Source organism: Anoplopoma fimbria, chromosome 10 (assembly GCF_027596085.1).
Source record: "Anoplopoma fimbria isolate UVic2021 breed Golden Eagle Sablefish chromosome 10, Afim_UVic_2022, whole genome shotgun sequence".
Lineage (NCBI taxonomy): Eukaryota > Metazoa > Chordata > Actinopteri > Perciformes > Anoplopomatidae > Anoplopoma > Anoplopoma fimbria.
The window spans coordinates 18,619,396-18,638,958 of NC_072458.1; the positions used below are offsets into that span (position 1 = coordinate 18,619,396).

The window sequence follows — 19,563 nt, forward strand, 5'->3', positions numbered from 1 at the left end:
TATATATATATATATATATATATATATATATATATATATATATATTTCACTCTCACTCTGGAAATGAACAGGGTTTCAGGTAAATAGCAGAAGATAAAATAGATTCTCTGGGTTTATTATCATGAAGCCTGATAAACACGTTTTGTTTTAATCTGAGCGTGGTTGTGACGTCAGAGGTGAATGGTGGCTGCGCAGTGACGACAGAGCTGTCAGTCAGAAGCAACGACACCGGAACACAAGCCAGCTGGCCTTCAAAATAAAAGCTCAATACACAAACTGTGCCCGTTTTATATCCTGTAACTCATTTTCACGGATCTTGAAAATAACAAACAATAAAACTATATATATTTAACCCTATATTTATTCTATTGACTGATGTAAAAAAATACATGGTTTGTTATTCACCTTCCTTTAAAGTCACTGTTTGGCTAGGCAGTTCTTAAAGTAAATTAAAAAATATATATTTTACAAGTTTTACATGTGTGCCACTGTATTAATTGTTCATAAATGTGAAAACCTTCTCTTTTATAGATATTAAATATATATATATATAATATATATAGTATATATACATATATATATATATATATATAGAGAGGGTATTCACATTAAAGTACACTTATTTTCTGCCTCCAATTGACCTCGGGATTGTGTACATTAATAAATTCAGTTACATTTATTTTACAACTCTGTAGCTTCTCTCTTTATTCATCATGTTAAAAAAGTTGTAACAGTTGGACCAAATTGATAATAAATTGAAATTGAATTATTTTGTATTAAAAATATAATTTTCCAATAAAGGTATGACAATTGGTGCGGAAATAAGTTGTAATTCAGATCAAGAGTTTAATGTTGTATGTCAAATGATTACACATCCAAGACATTTATTCTAGTTTAAATAATTGTTTTGCTTGTGAACAAAAATCTAATCAAATAAATAATCACCTTTTACAACTCAAAAAGGTTACTTATTCAATAGCTGTAGCTAGAACTAATGAAATATATTGCTTTTATTGTGAAAGCTGCCCTTCCTCTACATACCTGCTTACCTGTGTTGTTGTTGTTGTTTTTATTTCACGCAGCTGAAAGAGAGAGAGGGAGAGAGAGAGAGAGAGGAGGAGGAGGAGGAGGAGGAGGAGGAGGAGGAGGAGAGGCTGAGTTGACAGTGTGACAGACTCTCTCAGGGACTCATTGGACTAATCTCCGGGCCGGTTCTCTGTCAGTCGGTACTGACTGTCTACACACTGACCACCGCACCGCACCGCACCGCACCGCACCGCACCGCACCGCACCGCCCCGCACCGCACCGCACCGCAGCTCTTCAGATGGTAAGTAGGACTGGTGTGGGCCCCGTGTAGTGATATGAGTCAAGTTCTCTGCTATGATTTCATTGAGGAATATGTTTTTTTATTATTATTATTATTTTTAAATGCGCATCTTTGGAGTCCAGTGTTGGTGCTCCTGCTGCCCGCGTCCTCTGTGCGCTGTTGGTGCAGGCTGGTCTGCACTGTCATGTTATTGTGGATGCAGCCAGAAAGGCATGTTGACAGCAGAGGGGGGCTGGAAGTGTCCCAAACGGGAAAAACATATATATCATCATGCATTTGTCTTCCCTATTATATCCAACTATGGACTTAAATTGGTTCCTGTGGCTCTGTGTGCAGTGAGTTTAAAGACTTACCAATGTTGGTTTTTTTTTTATTATAGTCCTACATTAACCCAATGCTGACAGGATAAAGTATGTTTTAGCACTGAAGACTTTTGTTATTGTGTTATTTGTCGGCTGCACATATTCATTGTGTGAAAAATATAAACAGATAAATCACTATATAGTTCCTGTATTGTTTCTAAAGGGACTTAAACTAATCTGTAAAGCACCTTGTGTTACAACCATAAATCAGGTGATGTGTATAGTATTGTCTGTCATATTTGTGTTGTATTCTAGTAGCAGTATATTCTGGTGGGGAAATGTACATATTAGGATAGGACAACAAAAAACATAATTCTGCTACTTCAAATTATTTATTTTCAGATATTCCTCCTAATCTTTCATTTTAAATAGTTTAATTTCAAGCTTATGTAAAAATATTAGTTCATTTTTGGCTGAACTGGTAACTATTGATATTCACTGTTTTAAGTTATGTTTGTAAACCACTTTATTATCTTACTATTGGTTATTATCAAATCTATGTCACTGAAGTATTAGATCTTAACTTGCTGACCATCTGCAGTGTGCCCAAAAAATATTTTGCTTGTAAACTTACTTATCTTCAACATATTTATATCTTCATCAAACTTTAACCCGATCAAGTGATTACACACATACACACACACACACACACACACACACACACACACACACACACACACACACACACACACACACACACACACACACACACACACACACACACACACACACACACACACACACAGGTTCAGGTAAATAAGAGGTCTAGATTTAAACTTGCAGATCCTGGCCAACACACCAGCTTGTCACCAAACTGCAGCCCACGTTGATCTCACCTATCTAACACATGAACGCAGGCACAAGTGTGTTATGTGTGTTATGTGTGTTATGTGTGTGTGTGTGTGTGTGTGTGTGTGTGTGTGTGTGTGTGTGTGTGTGTGTGTGTGTGTGTGTGTGTGTGTGTGTGTGTGTGTGTGTGTGTGTGTGTGTGTGTGTGTCCGTTCACGGCTTCAGATCATAAAACATCAACACCTACACGTAAGTGTCAAGCAAAGAGTTCAGCAGAGTTGAGTTTACTTTTGTGTGTGTGTGTGTGTTGTGTGTGTGTGTGTGTGTGTGTGTGTGTGTGTGTGTGTGTGTGCATGTGTGAGAGAGAGCAGAGACAGACACAGATGTCATCTTCCTATTCTAAGAAAAATGACTCACTCTTTTTTCTCAACTGAGGATCACATGAGAAAAACCCAAAGAGCTTTTTTAAGGCGTTCAGAGTTTCATTTGAGCAACCACAGACTGCCGGGGGGTTAACAGACGTTTTCATTCTTATTTTTAATTTTCTTAATAGTACTCTGTCTCGTCATACTGATAGGCGTGTTCCCCCGTAGCAACCAACAGTTATTTGGTTTCCAGTTGTGTCTTCGAATCCAGGTGAGTTGGGCACACCCAGGTGCAGAGTCACCTCGTAGGAATGTTCTTTTTTAACGTGCATATCTTGTGTCTTTTTGGCCGTCGTTTGTGCTCTTGGCATGCAGGTAGATTCCTTGAAGCGGGAACGCCATTCCTCCCCTGAAGGCGTCGTTTCATAATCAGGCCTGTGAAGCAACGCGCTGCGTGACAACTGTAGCTTCCGGTGAACAGAGCGGACGGTCGGACATGTGTGCACAGCATGAGTTAGATCAGCGTTTTGTCATCCCTGAGGGGCAAAACATAGCAAATGACCAACAATAATTATGAAAGAATTCTAAACATAGCAGACAACTATTGCACAATTATGCAATATATTAACTGGAGCTAAGAAATAGGCATTTAATTGATGAGTAGATTAACAGAATATTATTTGGCACTAGTTTTAATAATAAATTAAGGTGATTTAATCAAGAAAAAGTTTAAATAATTAATTGTTCCAGGTTATAATTTTCTTTGGGTTTTGGACTGTTGGTCTAACAAAACATTTGAAGATATCCCCTTGGTATTTTACTCCTTTCCGATATTTCATACACTAAACAATTACTTTAGGCGTCTACTTAATTTCATTGTCTTTGAGCCTAAATGTGTTCTGTTTTTATTGTAAAGCACTTTGCAACCTGTGCTATGCCAACAAAGTCTATTATTATTATTATAAACAATTTACTTTACTTCCTTTCAAAGGAATAATGACTTTACTCAGGGGAAAAGATATAGCAGAATAATGAAAAAAAAAAGTTACGTTTTGTTTTTTCTTTATCTAAAGCTGTGTTACTGACAAGTTACCTGGTGAGGGTTTTGTTTTTTTTGCATAAAATAAGGAAAAAAAATGTTTCATCAACACTTAAATTAGATAATTGTGTCTATGCATCAGGTAGAGCTGAACAATTATTCAACACTTGATTCAAATCTCCATATGGCCTTCTGCATTTAATCAAATTGCAGGCTGCCAATATTCTTTAAAGTTGAAATGCATGTCAAAATACACTTTCTTCATTTATTATTTAATTGTCTTGGGCTTCACACCATATTCTACAGACTTTAGAAAAACCTATGTTTTGAAAAGATCCCCACAAAAATCACACCATAATCATTTAAATATTTTTTTCAATTAAAGTGAGAATAATGATGTTAAAATTATCATTTCCCATGTCGCAATTGCAATATCAGTCAAAAAAAACACCTATTTTTCTAAATTGTTCAGCCCTTGCAAAATAACTCTGTGTCAACCTTTACTCTTATCCAACGCCAGTGATTGTCTCCAATTATCCATATAGATTATTGAGTCGTCCGCATATTTGATGATTTAGGTCTTGTGGGGACTTGAACTCGTCTAGGACTACTAGTTTTAGTTTTAAATTAACCTTTATTTGTAGTGAGTGCTAGATGAAGATAGTCTTTTCTTGTCTTTTATTTAACTACTCTCACTGATTTTATAGGTAAATGATGTGCTAACAAGCAACCGGATGTCATTTATAGTCGCTGACACACTGACATGCAGAGTTAATCAGACAGGTTCAGGATTTGGCAGGATTTCCTCCAAAGCACTGACTCTTTAATATGAATGTGTGAAATTTGAATCCCTCTCTCTCTTGTACCATTTTCACCCTCAGATCAGGAGAAGATAGGATTGAATTGAGCACCAACAGCGCAGTAGGACTAAGCTCTGTGAATATTTGCAGTTACCGTCCAGCAGTGGAGTCAATACCCTGAATCTACCTCGAGAGACCTCGCCTAACTACCCAGGAGGAGATGGAGAACTGACCAGAGACCAGCAGGCAACAAAAGGAAGCTCCTCCCCCTTCCACCTGCAGCCATGGCGGGGCTAAAACGCCATCATGATGGAAAAATCGCTGGGTTGTATGACCTCGACAAGACACTGGGACGAGGACACTTTGCTGTGGTTAAACTGGCCCGACATGTATTCACTGGGGAAAAGGTATGCGTGTCCATGTCTGTACATGCAGGTTCATGGCTTTGATGCCAGTGATTGAATTTCCGCATATTTAAAGAGCTTTTAGTAGATTACTCGCCCTTAGAGACAGACATACCAAACAAGGGAGTCTAGTAACGTAAGAGAGATGAGTGGATTGATTTGCCCACGTATTGTGATTGTCTTGGCTGTAAAGAATGTTTTAGCGTCACATCGCAATGTGGTTTCTAGAGGCGTTTCCGACCTGACAAGGCCAAACATGAAATACTTGCAATGTTTCTCTGTTGCTCAGAGGTAGAGCATGGGTCGTCTTCCAAGCGAAAGTTAGCTGTCCGATCCTCGGCCCCTCCAGTCCACCTGTCGTAGTGTCCTTGGGCAAGATACTGAACCCCAAATTGCTCCCAAAGACTGTGAATAAGTTCAGAGTCCTGATGGGCAGGTGGCACCTTGCATGGCCATCAGTGTGTGAATTTGTCTGTTTGAATAAGTGGATGTTGACGTTCAGTGTAAAGCGCTTTGAGAGGTCAGAAAAACTAGAAAGCGCTTTACAAATGCAAGTCTGTTTACCGTAAACATCACAATGGGCCTCGTTCATACAGGAAGCGAATAGAAGTGTACACAAAATAAAGGTTGAATAAATGACGTGCACACTGGCCAAAGTTGACAGGCCGATTCTCGCTATCTGCATTCGACATACTGCCACGCCCCCACTTCTCCATATAAGGAAATGCGTTTGCCTATAGGTGTATCATGGAGAAAGTGGTGCGGTTGTTTCATAGCCCCTTAAGCAAATAAGCCAAAGAATTTCCCAACTGAAGTCAATAGAAACGGTTAAAACCAAAACTACTACATTTCAATATATACAATATCGTATAATCCATTGTAAGCTTGGACTGACACACTCATTTTTTATAGATGAATATTTTAATTTTGACAGTAATTAATCAGGTTCAAAGGGCAGCGATTTCATAGTTATTCAATACATTTGTCCAATGCATTAGTAAACAAACGGTTTCAAATATTGTAATCTATTAAAGCCTTTTTTAATGAATGCGGTTTGAATATGCATGACGTTAAAATGTGTATATTCCGGACTTTCAACATTACAGTATCATCGTTAACATCAGTACACATGCTCGGAGGAGGTTCTAAACAGTACGAACAAATTCAGGCACGAAAATAGTTACACCCAGATTTGTGTGTAATTGTTTGTGCGCTGCGTTAAGCCTCAGATTTGTGAATGAGGCCAAATATCTTTGGTATCAACACCACACATCAGCAATTAGCTGCTTTAATCCAAAAGTGTCAATCACCTCTACAGAATGCAAAACATGCTGCTGCTCATAGTTGTAGATTGAGGCAGATGCCAATCATCAGTTCTCTTTATGTCGCTCTTCCAGGTGGCAGTGAAGGTGATCGATAAGACCAAGCTGGACCCGGTGGCGCGGGGGCACCTTTTCCAGGAGGTGCGATGCATGAAGATGGTGCAGCACCCCAACGTGGTGCGCCTCTACGAGGTCATCGACACGGCCACCAAGCTCTACCTCATCCTGGAGCTGGGAGACGGAGGAGACATGTACGACTGCATCATGAAGCATGACGGAGGCCTCACTGAGGAGGTGAGTGGGATTGTGGGTAGCAGATTAATCGTTAGGTTGCATAGACCTGGACTGAGGCTTTCAAATGGTAGATGAAGGTTCACCCTACCTGCAGAAGTGTCCTTGACTTAACGACTCTGCACCATTTCCAGGGGTTGCTCTAGATATAGTAAGAGATGAATAAAGTACCATATCAATATTAATTATCCTGCCAATTGGATGAGAATCACTTAAGTTCGCCTCTCTAGGGAGCAAAATCTGGATGTAGTTCTTTTTTTTTCATTTTATTTAGTTGAGACTACTTTGTGGGAATGCAGTGAAGGTCACTTCAAAGGTAGTTAGAACCTCACCAATGCATTGCGCATACCGATCCTTTAAAGTTAATCAATTCTAGACCCCCAGGAGGCAACTGTGTGACATTGAAAGCTGTAACATTGCACCTAAAGCAGCAAAAAAGCAGGAAAAAGACGTTCTCAAACTCTGCAATGGTACCAGTGGCTTTTTATTAACCTTTTATGTTCCCTTACTGGTACGAAATGAGGTGGCCAATAAACAGGCTAAAGATGGTTTTGACTAAAATAAGTTAAAATAAAGTTTGCATGTTTTGTTAGATTGATGCATGTTATTCTCTGGAGAATTATTTGACCTCCAGTTCTGAAAAGTGAAGCTAATGCAGAATTGCGTTAAACTTGCGTTCTTTCTAATAGCCATCAGGGGGCGACTCCTCTGGTTGCAGTCTATTAGAAAATGACCTTACTTCTCACTTGATTAATTACCTCAGTAAGCATTGTTAACAAGAGTTTATGGTCTCAATCGCTAGTTTCAAGTCTTATTCAATACAGCATGATGTTCTTTTAGTAAATTATGGTCACTGTTGGAGTAAAATAGACAATAAAGCAGGGTATGCTTTAGGGTGTGGCTACTTTGTAATTGACAGGTCGCTACCACCGTGTTGTGTGGGAGTTGTTTTAGTTTTCTTTTTACATCTTTCACCCTATCATAGTGTGTTTTCAGTTCATGAAAGTTCATTTTAACATTTTGGTTACTTAAAAAAGGGCTAGTTTTGCTGAGCTCTACTCTTGTGTTACATGTGGTTGCAAAAAACCAAGATGGCGACGATCAAAATGTCAAACTGGGGGCTTCAAAATCTTAGTCAAAGGACGTCAAACGTCAAGTTGACTAAGTCGACTTCTTAAAAGCAGTCTATGGTATTTCACTAAATGTTAAACTATCTTCAAGGCATTGCTAGTCGTTGCTTAGCACAATTTTCTTTTGGTGTTCATCCCACAAGCCAAACACATGTAATTCAGATGGATTAGAGAATAAAAATGTGTTGTCCTGTAATGTCTGCTGTCTTACAAACTTTCAAACTGACATAATGAATCTACTGATATTCATTACTAATGCTTGCTACCATTCCTGTCCCTCCTCTCCAAGGTGGCCAAGTGTTACTTCGCCCAAATCGTCCACGCCATCTCCTACTGTCACCGGCTGCATGTGGTGCACCGGGACCTGAAGCCGGAGAACGTGGTGTTCTTCGAGAAGCAGGGCGTCGTCAAGCTCACCGACTTCGGCTTCAGCAACCGGTTTCAGCCCGGGAAGACACTCAACACCTCCTGCGGCTCGCTGGCCTACTCTGCTCCTGAAATACTGCTGGGGGACGAGTATGACGCTCCGGCTGTGGGTGAGTTACGTATGCTGATCACAGCGTTTACCTTCACTGGGATGGGACTTTGTCTCGGTCCAGAGTCCAGTTTGTGTTCCCAGCAGCAGGACTTCCCAGCGACAGATATGACCTACTGATATCTCCACATACACTTTGACCATATTGTATGACCTGCAGCACTTTGGATGGAACCCTGCAGACAACCTGTCACACTGGCAGCTTTATCAGCCGGCTGATAGAAGGAGGAGAACTGCTCAAAGTTCAGATTGTGTTAGCGAAAGCAGTTTGTAAATTAGAATATAACTTAACCCACAGAATCGCCGTCCCACACCTGCAGTTTATTTTTGTCTGCGGTTTCCGTTCATTGACAGTCATTGCCTTTCTGTGTATAATAAAATCTGATATCTTATCAGGCTGAAATTGGTTTCCTCAGCACTCTCGAGCTAGTCCCCCCCCATCACCACCTTCACCTCCGTCTCTCCCATCGATAGCGGTAACAATTCTATGCTGAGCCACAGCTTAGATATTCAATCAAAAATGTAATGGGAAAGAAATGAAACAGAGGCGTGCAGATTCGGAGAGGGGGGGGGTCTGATGGGGGAGAAACAAGAGAAAGAGGCAGAGCGAAAAAAGAGAAAGCATCGGTAGTCCCTCTGTCTACCCGGAGGCCACTGCGTCAGAGCAAGAGAGAAGCGTTTTCTATTTTTCTGACTGGGTGGATTCGCAGTGGCTATTTTCCTCTGACCGTCCCCTTCCATCTATCTCCATCTCTTTTGTGATCGAGCAGATATGCTGCACCCAAAAGTGAAGCAATAGTAGTTGTTTGACTGTGTGTGTGTTTTTGGATAACGGTGTGAGTATCTGGCTGTGTGAGGTCAGCTGTCCTGTGTTAAAAGCCCGTCTGAGCAGTTGGCCCATATGAAGAATCAGGAGTTTGTGTGTGTGTGTGTGTGTGTGTGTGTGTGTGTGTGTGTGTGTGTGTGTGTGTGTGTGTGTGTGTGTGTGTGTGTGTGTGTGTGTGTGTGTGTGTGTGTGTGTGTGTGTGTGTGTGTGTGTGTGTGTTTGTCTAGAGTGTTCTTTCATTCTTCCTGTGCGCCATTGTTCATTCAGCCGAGATGATGATGTTTTGATTGCGGGGGATTGTCCAGCCAGCCGGGATGTAATAATGTGTGATTCTAGCAGCGGTGCAGTTTGATGTGGAACGGGATGAACGGAGGGCCAGAAGTCCTGACTTTTCGGGGCTTTTAGGTTAGCTGGCCTGGGATTACATCGCTGTCCAGGTTGCTGACAGCCGGTATGGTGCTGAGGTTTGCTGGTGACGTGCCAGGTGGCGGCGAGCCCGGTTTTGTGGCAGAGATAAAGAGGCTGTCCTCGCTCAGCCATCTCCAGTCAGAGCTGTTTTGGAGGTTGTTGCTCTTTTGAGAAAGGCGATCAAGAAATAATTTGAGATGAAAAGTGATCCAAAATAGGGGGGGGTTGCACAAGTCCTACAGAAGGAGCCAATTAGCAGTAGCAAAAAAAGCTGAGGAAAAAGCTACATTTATTTATAAATTCAAAGTGTCAGGTGTTTTGACTCGCTGAAAAAGGTGTCCATCATTCCCTCACATGCTTTCTGTCAGGATCAGGGCTGCAAATAATCATTTTCATTATCAATGAATCGGTTTTCTCAATGCATCGTTTGGTCAAAAAATCAATTGTCCTCACAGATCCCAAGGTGTGAAAGTCTGAGTCAATAAAAAGGATTTTTCGAGGATAGAATAATATGTGAAATGTTTTTTTTTATCAGGAAATCACAGGTTTAACACAACGCAGGCGTGTTTGCTCACTTTTGGAAGTAGACAAACAACTAATAAGTGCTCTGAAAAAATGCCGGCCTCCTTTTGCCTTCTGATGTTATGCGTGTGGGCTCCCTTTTTGTCTCCAGTAAATGGAAAAGTTAAATATAGATTTTTTTTTTTGCTTCCTCTTCAAGAAGCACAAGCTGCACTTCAAAAATAAAAAAATAAAAATTAAGTTTCCTAATAGCAATTACAAAGAACATATCCTCGGCACTTGCATAATTCAGAGTATATCTGTGCTTGGTGAACGCACATAAGTGGGTTGTATAATGATCAGCAGGACAGGATGCTGAACTCTGCCCACTAAGCCTCGGGGCTAACAATGTCATGACACAAGGAAGTGCTGGTTGGTTATCTCAGGGAAGCAATTGGCGTTAAAATGCAAAGCGAGCCGGCATAAAAGGGATGTTTACACTCCCAGCTGTCACCAATAAGTAGCTGCCGTCGTTTTGCTCCAGTGAGGCTGATGTGTTATCAAGAGATGTGTCAGCCATCTGGTTTATAAATAAAGTTATTGAGGAAGGAAGTTTGGCCGAACCGGCTGACGCAAGTAGTGAGGGAGCAGGGTCACGGTTGCTAGGATACGTTGGCTAGGGGTAAGATGGTAGTGGGGACAGCAGCAGCGTCTTCTTCCTCCCTCCATCAGCAGTATGAGACGCTCCTTCACAGCCTCGGAGCAATAAATACTCGCCACCCACAGTAAACTGGCACGTTGACTTTACCAGATGGAAATCTCCAGCGAGCTCCTCTCCTGGCAAACGGCAGTGATTTGTAGACATCTCACCAGAGGCCAAAAGGGGGATAAACTAGTTTGAAGCAAGTTCCATAAGCACAGGGTCTGTTTAAGGTAGTAATAAATACTTCTGCTGTCCCAGCTTTGGAGAAGACGACATCCGCTTCAAAGGAAGTAAAGTATTTTTGCATTTACGGTTGGTTTTAATGAACAGATAAAGAACGGATATTTGGCCTTTGCAGCCTTTGCATCCATGGGAGAGAAAGCTTCATCTGCAGAAAATCTTTGAGAGAAAAAGTCACAACTTTTATTTTGTTCAAACAAATAGTGATCTCTGCAGAGTAGATGTAGTAATACACACTTAGTACCAGAAAAAAACAATAAAAAGACAGGAAAAGGAACTCAAAGATTAGCTCTTTTAAGATGCATTAATCAATATTTTTATATTAAAGACTTGTTACATGAATTTGTGTAATGTTAAAGGGTCGCTCATGGGGACAAACTAGCAGATAATTATCACACATTGACACTTGTTTTGGTTTGACCCTGCAGCCTCGTTAGGCAGCTTGTAGCTTTTAGCTTAGTTTCTATTACTAGGTTCTAAACACTAACCAGATATCTGGCTAATAATGCTAAAGATCATAAGAGTCAGATGCTTTTTTTTTTGCAAGTGTGCAAACCAACCTCTAGAATTTCCCTTGAATTCCACTTTCTCATTAAGGTAAATATGAGGAAAGAAGAAAAAAGAAACGATTCAAAAGGTTCTGAAATAATCGGCTGTACTTCACCAGCCCAGAACCAAATGGCAGACAAAAGAAATTTGCGACTGACCAGAAACGCTGCTGATACGTCAATGTCGTGTTTACAGCTTGTTCCGCTGCCCCAATGTGGCCAAAAAAATCAATTTCTGCAGCTTTAAAAAAATGTACAAAGATATCATAAATCAACTGACTTTTGCTGATACTAATGCTGCTTTAACTCCAATTCATTTCCCCTCTCCTTTACTTCATATTGCTTTACACATGAAGCCCCAAATCTTGCAAATATCTTCCGAAGGTCGTTGTGAAACTGAGGTCATCACACTGACTATCAAACTGTGTGCTTTTCACGTCAGCGTCTCTCTGCTCGTACTCAGTGTCTGACTGCAGAATGTGTGTCAGTGGACCATCCTGCTGACCAGAGCGGATGCCCCGGAGCAAAAAAAGCTGCTCTTTTAAAAAAAAACAAAAAAACGGATAATCAGACCAAGATAACTGTTCCACTAAATTAGCGTTTGCATGAAGCTCTGATGGGCGATGAACACGTTAACCCACTTTCCTAGGACTGCGTGTTCGTTTCGGGAGTGCATGCATGCGTGTGTTTGAGCATGAAGCCGGCGGCAGGCAGCCGTACAGAGCCTCACACTCGGTTAGGCAAATGTGTCCTAAGCCAGTGCATATTTCTGGAAACGGCTCTGATCGAGTATGATTCATGCTTCATTTGAGCTGTGTGTGTGGGGGGGGTTTGTTATATAGGTCACAAAGCAGAGAGGACATATGTTCCTCACTTTGTTGGTCTGTTATCCTTATTTTTTGGGGGGTTTCTGAGGCCATCTTACCTTTTTAGAAAAAAAATCCCACTTAGTTCAACTTTTTGGTCTGAACAGCATTCTCTCTGTGTCTCTGCAGATATCTGGAGTCTGGGGGTGATCCTCTTCATGCTGGTCTGTGGCCAGCCCCCCTTCCAGGAGACCAACGACAGCGAGACGCTCACCATGATCATGGACTGCAAATACACAGTGCCTGCGCATATCTCCAATGCATGCAAAGAGTGAGTAGCGCGCACACGCCCACACCCACAGACGGACGGAGTACTCTGCAGGTGCTGCATATTTCATGTTTATAGATGTGTGAAAGAAAAGAGAGGCGAGGAGAGAGGAGCGGCCTCTCCTCTGCCGCTCCCTGTTGTCCTGCTTTTCACTCGGCGCCGCAGTCAGCTGCTCCACCGGAGATGCAGCGCTGCCTTAAGTGGATCTAATGCACCCTTTAAAGTCAGCCCTCTATTTTTAACATTGTGAGGGTTTGGCTCTGCATCAAAGCAGAGCAGGGCAAAATAGATGCTGAATACATTTTAAATGACTGTAGCTTTGAAAACACATATTCTTTTTTGACTTGAATTATCGACACACGTGCTGATTCATGCGTTTTCAGTTTGAACCCCCTAATTAAATTGCTCATGCATGTGGCCCTAAAGAAACAACACGTTAGCTTTTGATGCTACACCGATCTTTGCTATACTGCAAAGACAAATGGTTACGGTCGAGAGCTTGTTTACAGGATTATCCCAAAGGCAAACACTGATAACAGTACTCTTGGATATCAGCTGCAGAGTCGATTATATTGTACTGATGTCTAATATCTTATGATATGAGATATGACATGCAACATTATCTATTTGGAAGAAATTCTGTTTTATTATAACCTTATTAGCAAAGTTTTGGCATCAGCGGTCTATTCGGGTTTCACAATCACCGGCTCAATCACCCGCTATATGGCCAAGCTAACTTACAACATCCAATCATATAAATGTTTTTTACAGCACGGGCATTTTAGTAATTTCTGGTTCGTTGGATTTTGGGTCGTACTTCCCTTTCGAAGGCATTTTGTGGCCACTATTTTGACCTGTAATAATAAAAATGTATTCAAGGTTTGAGCAAGAAACATAAGCATTCAGACGATCAGATTGTGAGGTTGTAAACAAGACAATAGTTTAATCTAAAACACTTTATTTGGAGGTAAAACTTAAAGTGAGCACATCAAAATTGTGTACATTTTACTTAAACTAACTACGGCAAGTACAGTGGGTCAAAGTTGAACCAGAAGAAACTGTGATGGATGTTTACAGTGGACATTTTGGGTGATCATTTTACCATTTCAAATTTGGTGGTTAAACTGGTAGTTTGTTTGAAAATCCTTTCTCATGAACAAATGATAATTATCCCAACTTCTATGTGAATATCAATGTGCATCTAAAAACACAGCTAGACCAGATGTTTCTGTAGTTCCTCCACGATGCTGATCCCCCCTGTGCCTCCCTCCAGCCTCATAGCCCGGATGCTGAAGCGGGACCCCAAGAAACGAGCGACCCTAGAGGAGATCGGGGCCCACGAATGGCTTCAAGGCGTCGACCCCTCCCCGGCCACCAAGCTGTCCACCCCTCTGGTGTCCCATCGCAGCCTGTCGGAGGAGGAGCACAGCTCCATCATCCAGCGCATGGTGCTGGGGGGGATCACAGACCGAGACACCATAACTGAGTATGTGTTTTCCTCCATCTCACATAAATGAACGTGCAGCTATTCTTTCCTGTGTAATCTAAAATAATTCGCCACGGTTCACTAGTCGGGCTCAAACTTAATTGAGAGTCGTCGACAGTTTAATTGCCATTAACAACCAACTGGCAGTCAGTCCTGAGCTGTTGCCGTGTCAAATCAAATCTCCACCCTCCGTCACTTCCTTTTGACTCGCGGTCAGGGTTTGGTGCAGCTCAGCGTGCTGACATGTGGGTGGATGTGAGCGGCTGTACTTGTGTGTGTGTGTGTGTGTGTGTGTGTGTGTTTTGGAATTCAAATAGATTCCTCTGTCTCCGTCACCTCAGGGCTCTGGAGTCGAATCAGTACAACCACATCACGGCTACATACTTCCTGCTGGCTGAGAGGATGCTGAGGGAGAGGCAGGAGAAGGAGCAGCACAGCCAGACACGATCACCGAGCCCCAGCAAGGCCCAGTTCAGGTACACACACACACACACACACACACACACACACACACACACACACACACACACACACACACACACACACACACACACACACACACACACACACACACACCACACACACACACACACACACTCCTTGAGATGGACAGAGTGCTGCCTCTGCAGTGCTGTGTACTGTCAGTTTCCACAAAACATGTTTGACAGCAGATTGGACAGACGGAGCTTTTTTTTTGTTTTGTTTGAAGGTCAGACTGAGAATATAAGAGAGGTTTCAGATCAACAACATTATCAGGGATGTACTGCCAGAAATATCTTAAAATAACAAGAGAAACAGCTCTTAGCTCAGGGCGGCAGTAGCTCAGTCCATGGAGACTTGGCTTGGGAACGCTGGTTCAAGTCTCAAACGGACCAAGTAGGGAGTCTGGACTGGGAGCTGGTGACGTGCCAGGTTGCCCTTTAGCAAGGCCGACCAAATCACCATCTGCTCAGGATCATGTCCGTGTACTTTGACATCTCTTTGTGTCATTAATGCATTTGTACATAGGTTTCTGTTTGTGCCTGAGTGGGTTTTTAGGGGTCTGTAGTGTAATATGTCTAAAAATAGTCCTCAGGAATCAATAATGTATTTATTATTATTGAGAGAGTAGAATTCAAAGACATTTAAGAGATTCAAGAACAGTTATAAAACGGGTTCCCTTGCAATCAGACCCTTTTAGTCTTTTAACATTAGCAGCTAGATATCTGGAACTGGGGAAAAAAAGGTCATTAAAAATATAATAATAGTATTTTCACTCTCAATATGCTCTGTAGTCTGACCATGATACTTCTCTTTTGCTCCGTGTCTCATACACCAAGCACCACTGCCCGTCTGTAATCTATAATTAGCCTAGCAAGCCGCTATCATGTCGATTATCTCAGCTGTGTTTGCATCATGCAAATTCATTGGTCAGAGTTCCAGCTTTCAGATAACAGATGCCATCCTTTTGGACGTAAAATTATATCACATGACCGTTCCATAAATCTCAACTTGAATATGAACGATGCGTTTGTTTAACATTCTTGTTCAAATGTACAAATGATAGATTGTGGCATTGGGTGGAGTTACACTACGCACTGTTATTATTTATTGGCAATACAGTGTGTTCATTAGTGAGCAGTAGAGGTGTAGCTGTGCTTTGTACCAGCCCTTTCTGTATGCTAAGCTAGGCTAGGCCTCTCTCCATCCCGAGAGGGATTTTAATTTATCGCTTGGAAAAATGTAAATACGCTCTTTCATGAAGTGCTTTTGTGTCAGCATGCAAATAAATGACTTGATGAAATGTTTGGAAGTGTAAATATATAAATGCAAACCCACTAAACCTTTTTTTTCTGTGTGTGTTTAACCTTCACAGGCAGTCCTGGCCCACCAGAGTGGACGTTCACCAGGATGTCAGTGACGGCTTGGGGGGTCCGACTATCTCCCACCCCGGGGGGCCGCAGTCACCCGCCCGCAGTGCTGAGAGCCTCCACAAAGGCCCCCGGCCCAAAACGGCTCTGCTGGACCTCAGCCAGCGGCAGGAGATCCACATGCAGGCGTCCAGCCATCAGCATCCTGCGCGACAGAACCAGGAGAGGGGGCTCAGGCCTCCGGTGAAGCCCCACTCCAACCCCCTCAGGCTGGGCTCTCTGACCTCAGTCGGCCCTTGCAAACCTCGTAGTCCCAGCCTTTTCAGCGTAGAGGAGGATGAGGAAGAAGAAGGGGATGATAAATGTCTACCGCCCTTTACACTACCTGCTCAGGTGGTGCTCCGCCACAAAGCCTCCTCCTCCTCATCCATGTCTTCCTCTGCTAGCCGTCTGACATCCCGTATGAGCGCTCCGGTTCTCAACCAGATCCACGAGGAGGACAGAGAGGAGGAGGAGGAAGAGGAGGAGAGGAGGGAGCTGCACGGATTCGGCCCTCCCAAACCCAGCCTCAGCCTCAATCTGAACTCTAGAATACCATCACTTTCAACGCTCACATCATCGCCCCAAACGGGTGGTGTAACGGCACCGGTCGCCGCCTTCACCCCCAGCTCGGAGACCAGTGACGACGAGACAGAAAGCCACCACAAACCAGATACGGCGACTCTAGGCGGACAAGGGGACGAGAGAGGAGGGAGGAACGAGGACAGAGACAGAAGGGGATCAGGGCAGGGCAGTCCCTCCAACTGCGCCAGTCCTGGATCAGGTTCGGGCCAAGGCAAGGGCACACCCAAAGCCTCCAGCGGCCTGGTGGAGAGCTTGAAGCTAATGAGCTTGTGTTTGAGCTCTCAGTTCCACAACCTGACGGGAGGAGGAGGAGGAGGTGGAGGAGGTGTTGGCGGCGGCGGCGGCAGTGGGGGCGTTGTTGGCGGGGACACCCAGGACCGTCCCATGTGGAGGATGTGCATGGGCGGCTCCACCGGTAGCCTGGATAAGGTCTCGCTGCTCGGTGGGCCCTCGCCCAGGGGGAACCTGTACCACCACCAACCCCCGCTGGGTGGAGACGCGCTGGCAGACCCGCTGCTGGACGGGCCCTGCACGGGCACGCTGAGGCTGGGAGAGCTGGACCTGGCCCGGGAGAACCACAGGAACATGAAGAACCGCGTGCTGCAGATGCCCCTGAGCGACAAGACTCTGTCCGTCAACATCCACCGGAGCCCCAAGGAGGGTCTGCTCTGTACGCCGACCCCGCACAGCTGCTGCCAGGTCATCTAGAGCTGCACCTCCACGCTCATCTGAACATCCCTTATCATCTCGCTTTCCATGACTTTTTTTTTTTTAAAGCCGTTTCCTATTATTTAACACTTTACGACGGTGGATAGCTGGGAGGGAGTCCAAATGCCTACTTTGCACATTTTAGAGACGCAAAAAAAAAATAATAAGTGTCTCGGTGGAGGACACTGGGTGCCACGCCAAGTATGTGAAGCACTTTCTGCAGATTAAACAGGAACACTAAAGGGACATTTTAAACCCACTGGTGTGTTTAAAGAGGAAACATTAAGTATGAAAAACTGACACAGGAGGTGCTAACATCCCTGCTCTTACACACATGTATATACTGTATGTACACATTTGGTGCACATCCACACGCACACCTACATCACTCTCTGATAAGCTGGTAAAAAGGGATACCTGATGAGTTTAAGTGTCATGTTACATAGTGTATTTTGTTGTACTTGATGCTGTTTTTTTACCATTATTTTTAATAATTCCTTTTTTTCAGACAATCATTTTATGCTGTTTTTTTTTATTATGACTGAAAGAGTTAAGTTATGCCTGTGTGTGTGTGTTTTTTTTTTTCATTCTAATGAGGACAAAGAACAGGGTGAAAATGAACTAAGCAGCACTAAAGTGTGATGGTGGCATCACAGTATTTTGTAGTCTTATCACTGTTTTATTTTTCTATCTCAAAACTTGCTCCGCAGACTCAGAAAGAAAAAGGCACACTCACTTGTCAAGTCTCTGCACAGTCACACCGCAGAGTTTGTACATATGTGAATAACCTTCCTAGCAGTACTCTGTACTTGTAGTATTGACGGTAAAGTTGTTTCGCAGTAGTAAACCTGATTACTAGATCCTTTACACACCATTAATCTCGTTTTGGTTGAACCCAGAGGTAGACGTGTGTTTGGTGGCAGGAAATGAACACTGAAATGAAACCAAAACTGAATTATTATAAAAGCAACGGCAGCTCTTTAAGATTCAAAGCGAATGACTTCTGGGTTGGAACCGAAAACCGTGAACATCCCGTAGCTTTCCAGGATCACGGTAGCCACAGTTGTAGCATATTCCAAGACGAAAACAACAAAAAAAGGGGGTTTCAATAGAACATAACAACACCGCCCCTTCAAGTATCGGTCCGTGTACCTGGATGTGTGACCCACCCCTAGTGGAATATATATAACCTGATCGGTGCATGTGTTTTCTTGCTGTAGCAACATTATTCTTGCCCACTGAGGTCAATCCACCCGCTGTATCTACCCAAGTAACGGATTCAAGTGGTCACTTTACCGTAGCCTCACAACAAAACCAGCGACTGCAAAATGTACAACAAAAATGGATGTGCCATAAAAATCTGTCTTGAGCATATTGTACTGTATGTACTGTATATGATAGAGATATATTAAAAGGAAATTATGTGAATAAAGTCTGTTTCTTGACTTTTGTTGGGTGACAGTTGATGTGCACCTGTTTCTTTTTCTCTTTTTTTTTTTTTTTTTTTACCAATACACCTTTTGTAGATCTGAAAAGAAAGAAAACTAGAAGGACATCTGTTAAGCAGCCATATACAACCAGCTTTAAATGAGCCAGTCGGAGTGAAAAAATTGCATAAATGTGTCTTTAGGGTAAATTACCACTATTGTCTTACCAGGAGTCTCATTTATACAACAGTGCATTAGCTCCACACTAAATGTTCACATATGAACAAATGAGGAAATGTGCCTAGGGCAAAATGAAAATATTCTGATTTATAAAACCTTGCAACGGCTGGCCAGTGTTCAATTTCCTTTTATAAATCCCAAACCTTGCACAAACAGTCAATACAAAGCACCTCATGAATGCATAGAAATGAGCTGAAGAACGGTTATTAATGGCGAATTGCAACAATTACCGAGAGGAAGACACAGAAAAAGATTTTTTTAATGGCATCCAAAAGAAAAATCCATTGGATTTTGTAATATGGCAGAATATAAGCCATGTGACTGTATATGATACTTAAACATTTTGTGTTTTGTGCTCTGTGTCTCTGCTTGTCTGGCTCTGATTTAGTTTCTCCTCCTCTTGCAGGTCGTTACCGAGCTGGCTCACCTGTGTGCTGATGAGGGAAAAACCTACAAAGCTGCTCAGGCTGCCTCGTTCTCTCTCAGCTCCCACATGGTCGCTT

General features: G+C 42.7%; 1 protein-coding gene across 2 annotated transcripts; it reads left to right on the top strand.

Moving 5' to 3' along the window:
- The first annotated feature begins 1,144 nt into the window (after positions 1–1,144).
- LOC129097325 (SNF-related serine/threonine-protein kinase-like) lies at positions 1,145–18,757 on the top strand. 2 transcript variants are annotated; one of them, XM_054606146.1, is made up of 8 exons: positions 1,145–1,328; positions 4,765–5,090; positions 6,485–6,703; positions 8,120–8,366; positions 12,587–12,728; positions 13,999–14,211; positions 14,553–14,687; positions 16,067–18,757. In XM_054606146.1, exons 2-8 carry the CDS (start codon positions 4,968–4,970, stop codon positions 17,391–17,393), a joined length of 2,406 nt encoding a protein of 801 aa, XP_054462121.1. In that variant the 5' UTR covers positions 1,145–1,328; positions 4,765–4,967; the 3' UTR covers positions 17,394–18,757. The 2 variants fall into 2 exon arrangements, with proteins under 2 accessions (XP_054462121.1, XP_054462122.1); XM_054606147.1 differs by having other exon boundaries at positions 4,834–5,090.
- The last annotated feature ends 806 nt before the right edge of the window (positions 18,758–19,563 follow it).

Bases quoted from the DNA above. Each gene is read 5' to 3' on its own strand.
- LOC129097325 (XM_054606146.1), top strand. From the start codon at position 4,968: ATGGCGGGGCTAAAACGCCATCATGATGGAAAAATCGCTGGGTTGTAT. The intron at 8,367-12,586 runs GTGAGTTACGTA...GTGTCTCTGCAG, and splicing joins GTATGACGCTCCGGCTGTGG to ATATCTGGAGTCTGGGGGTG. The intron at 12,729-13,998 runs GTGAGTAGCGCG...GCCTCCCTCCAG, and splicing joins ATCTCCAATGCATGCAAAGA to CCTCATAGCCCGGATGCTGA.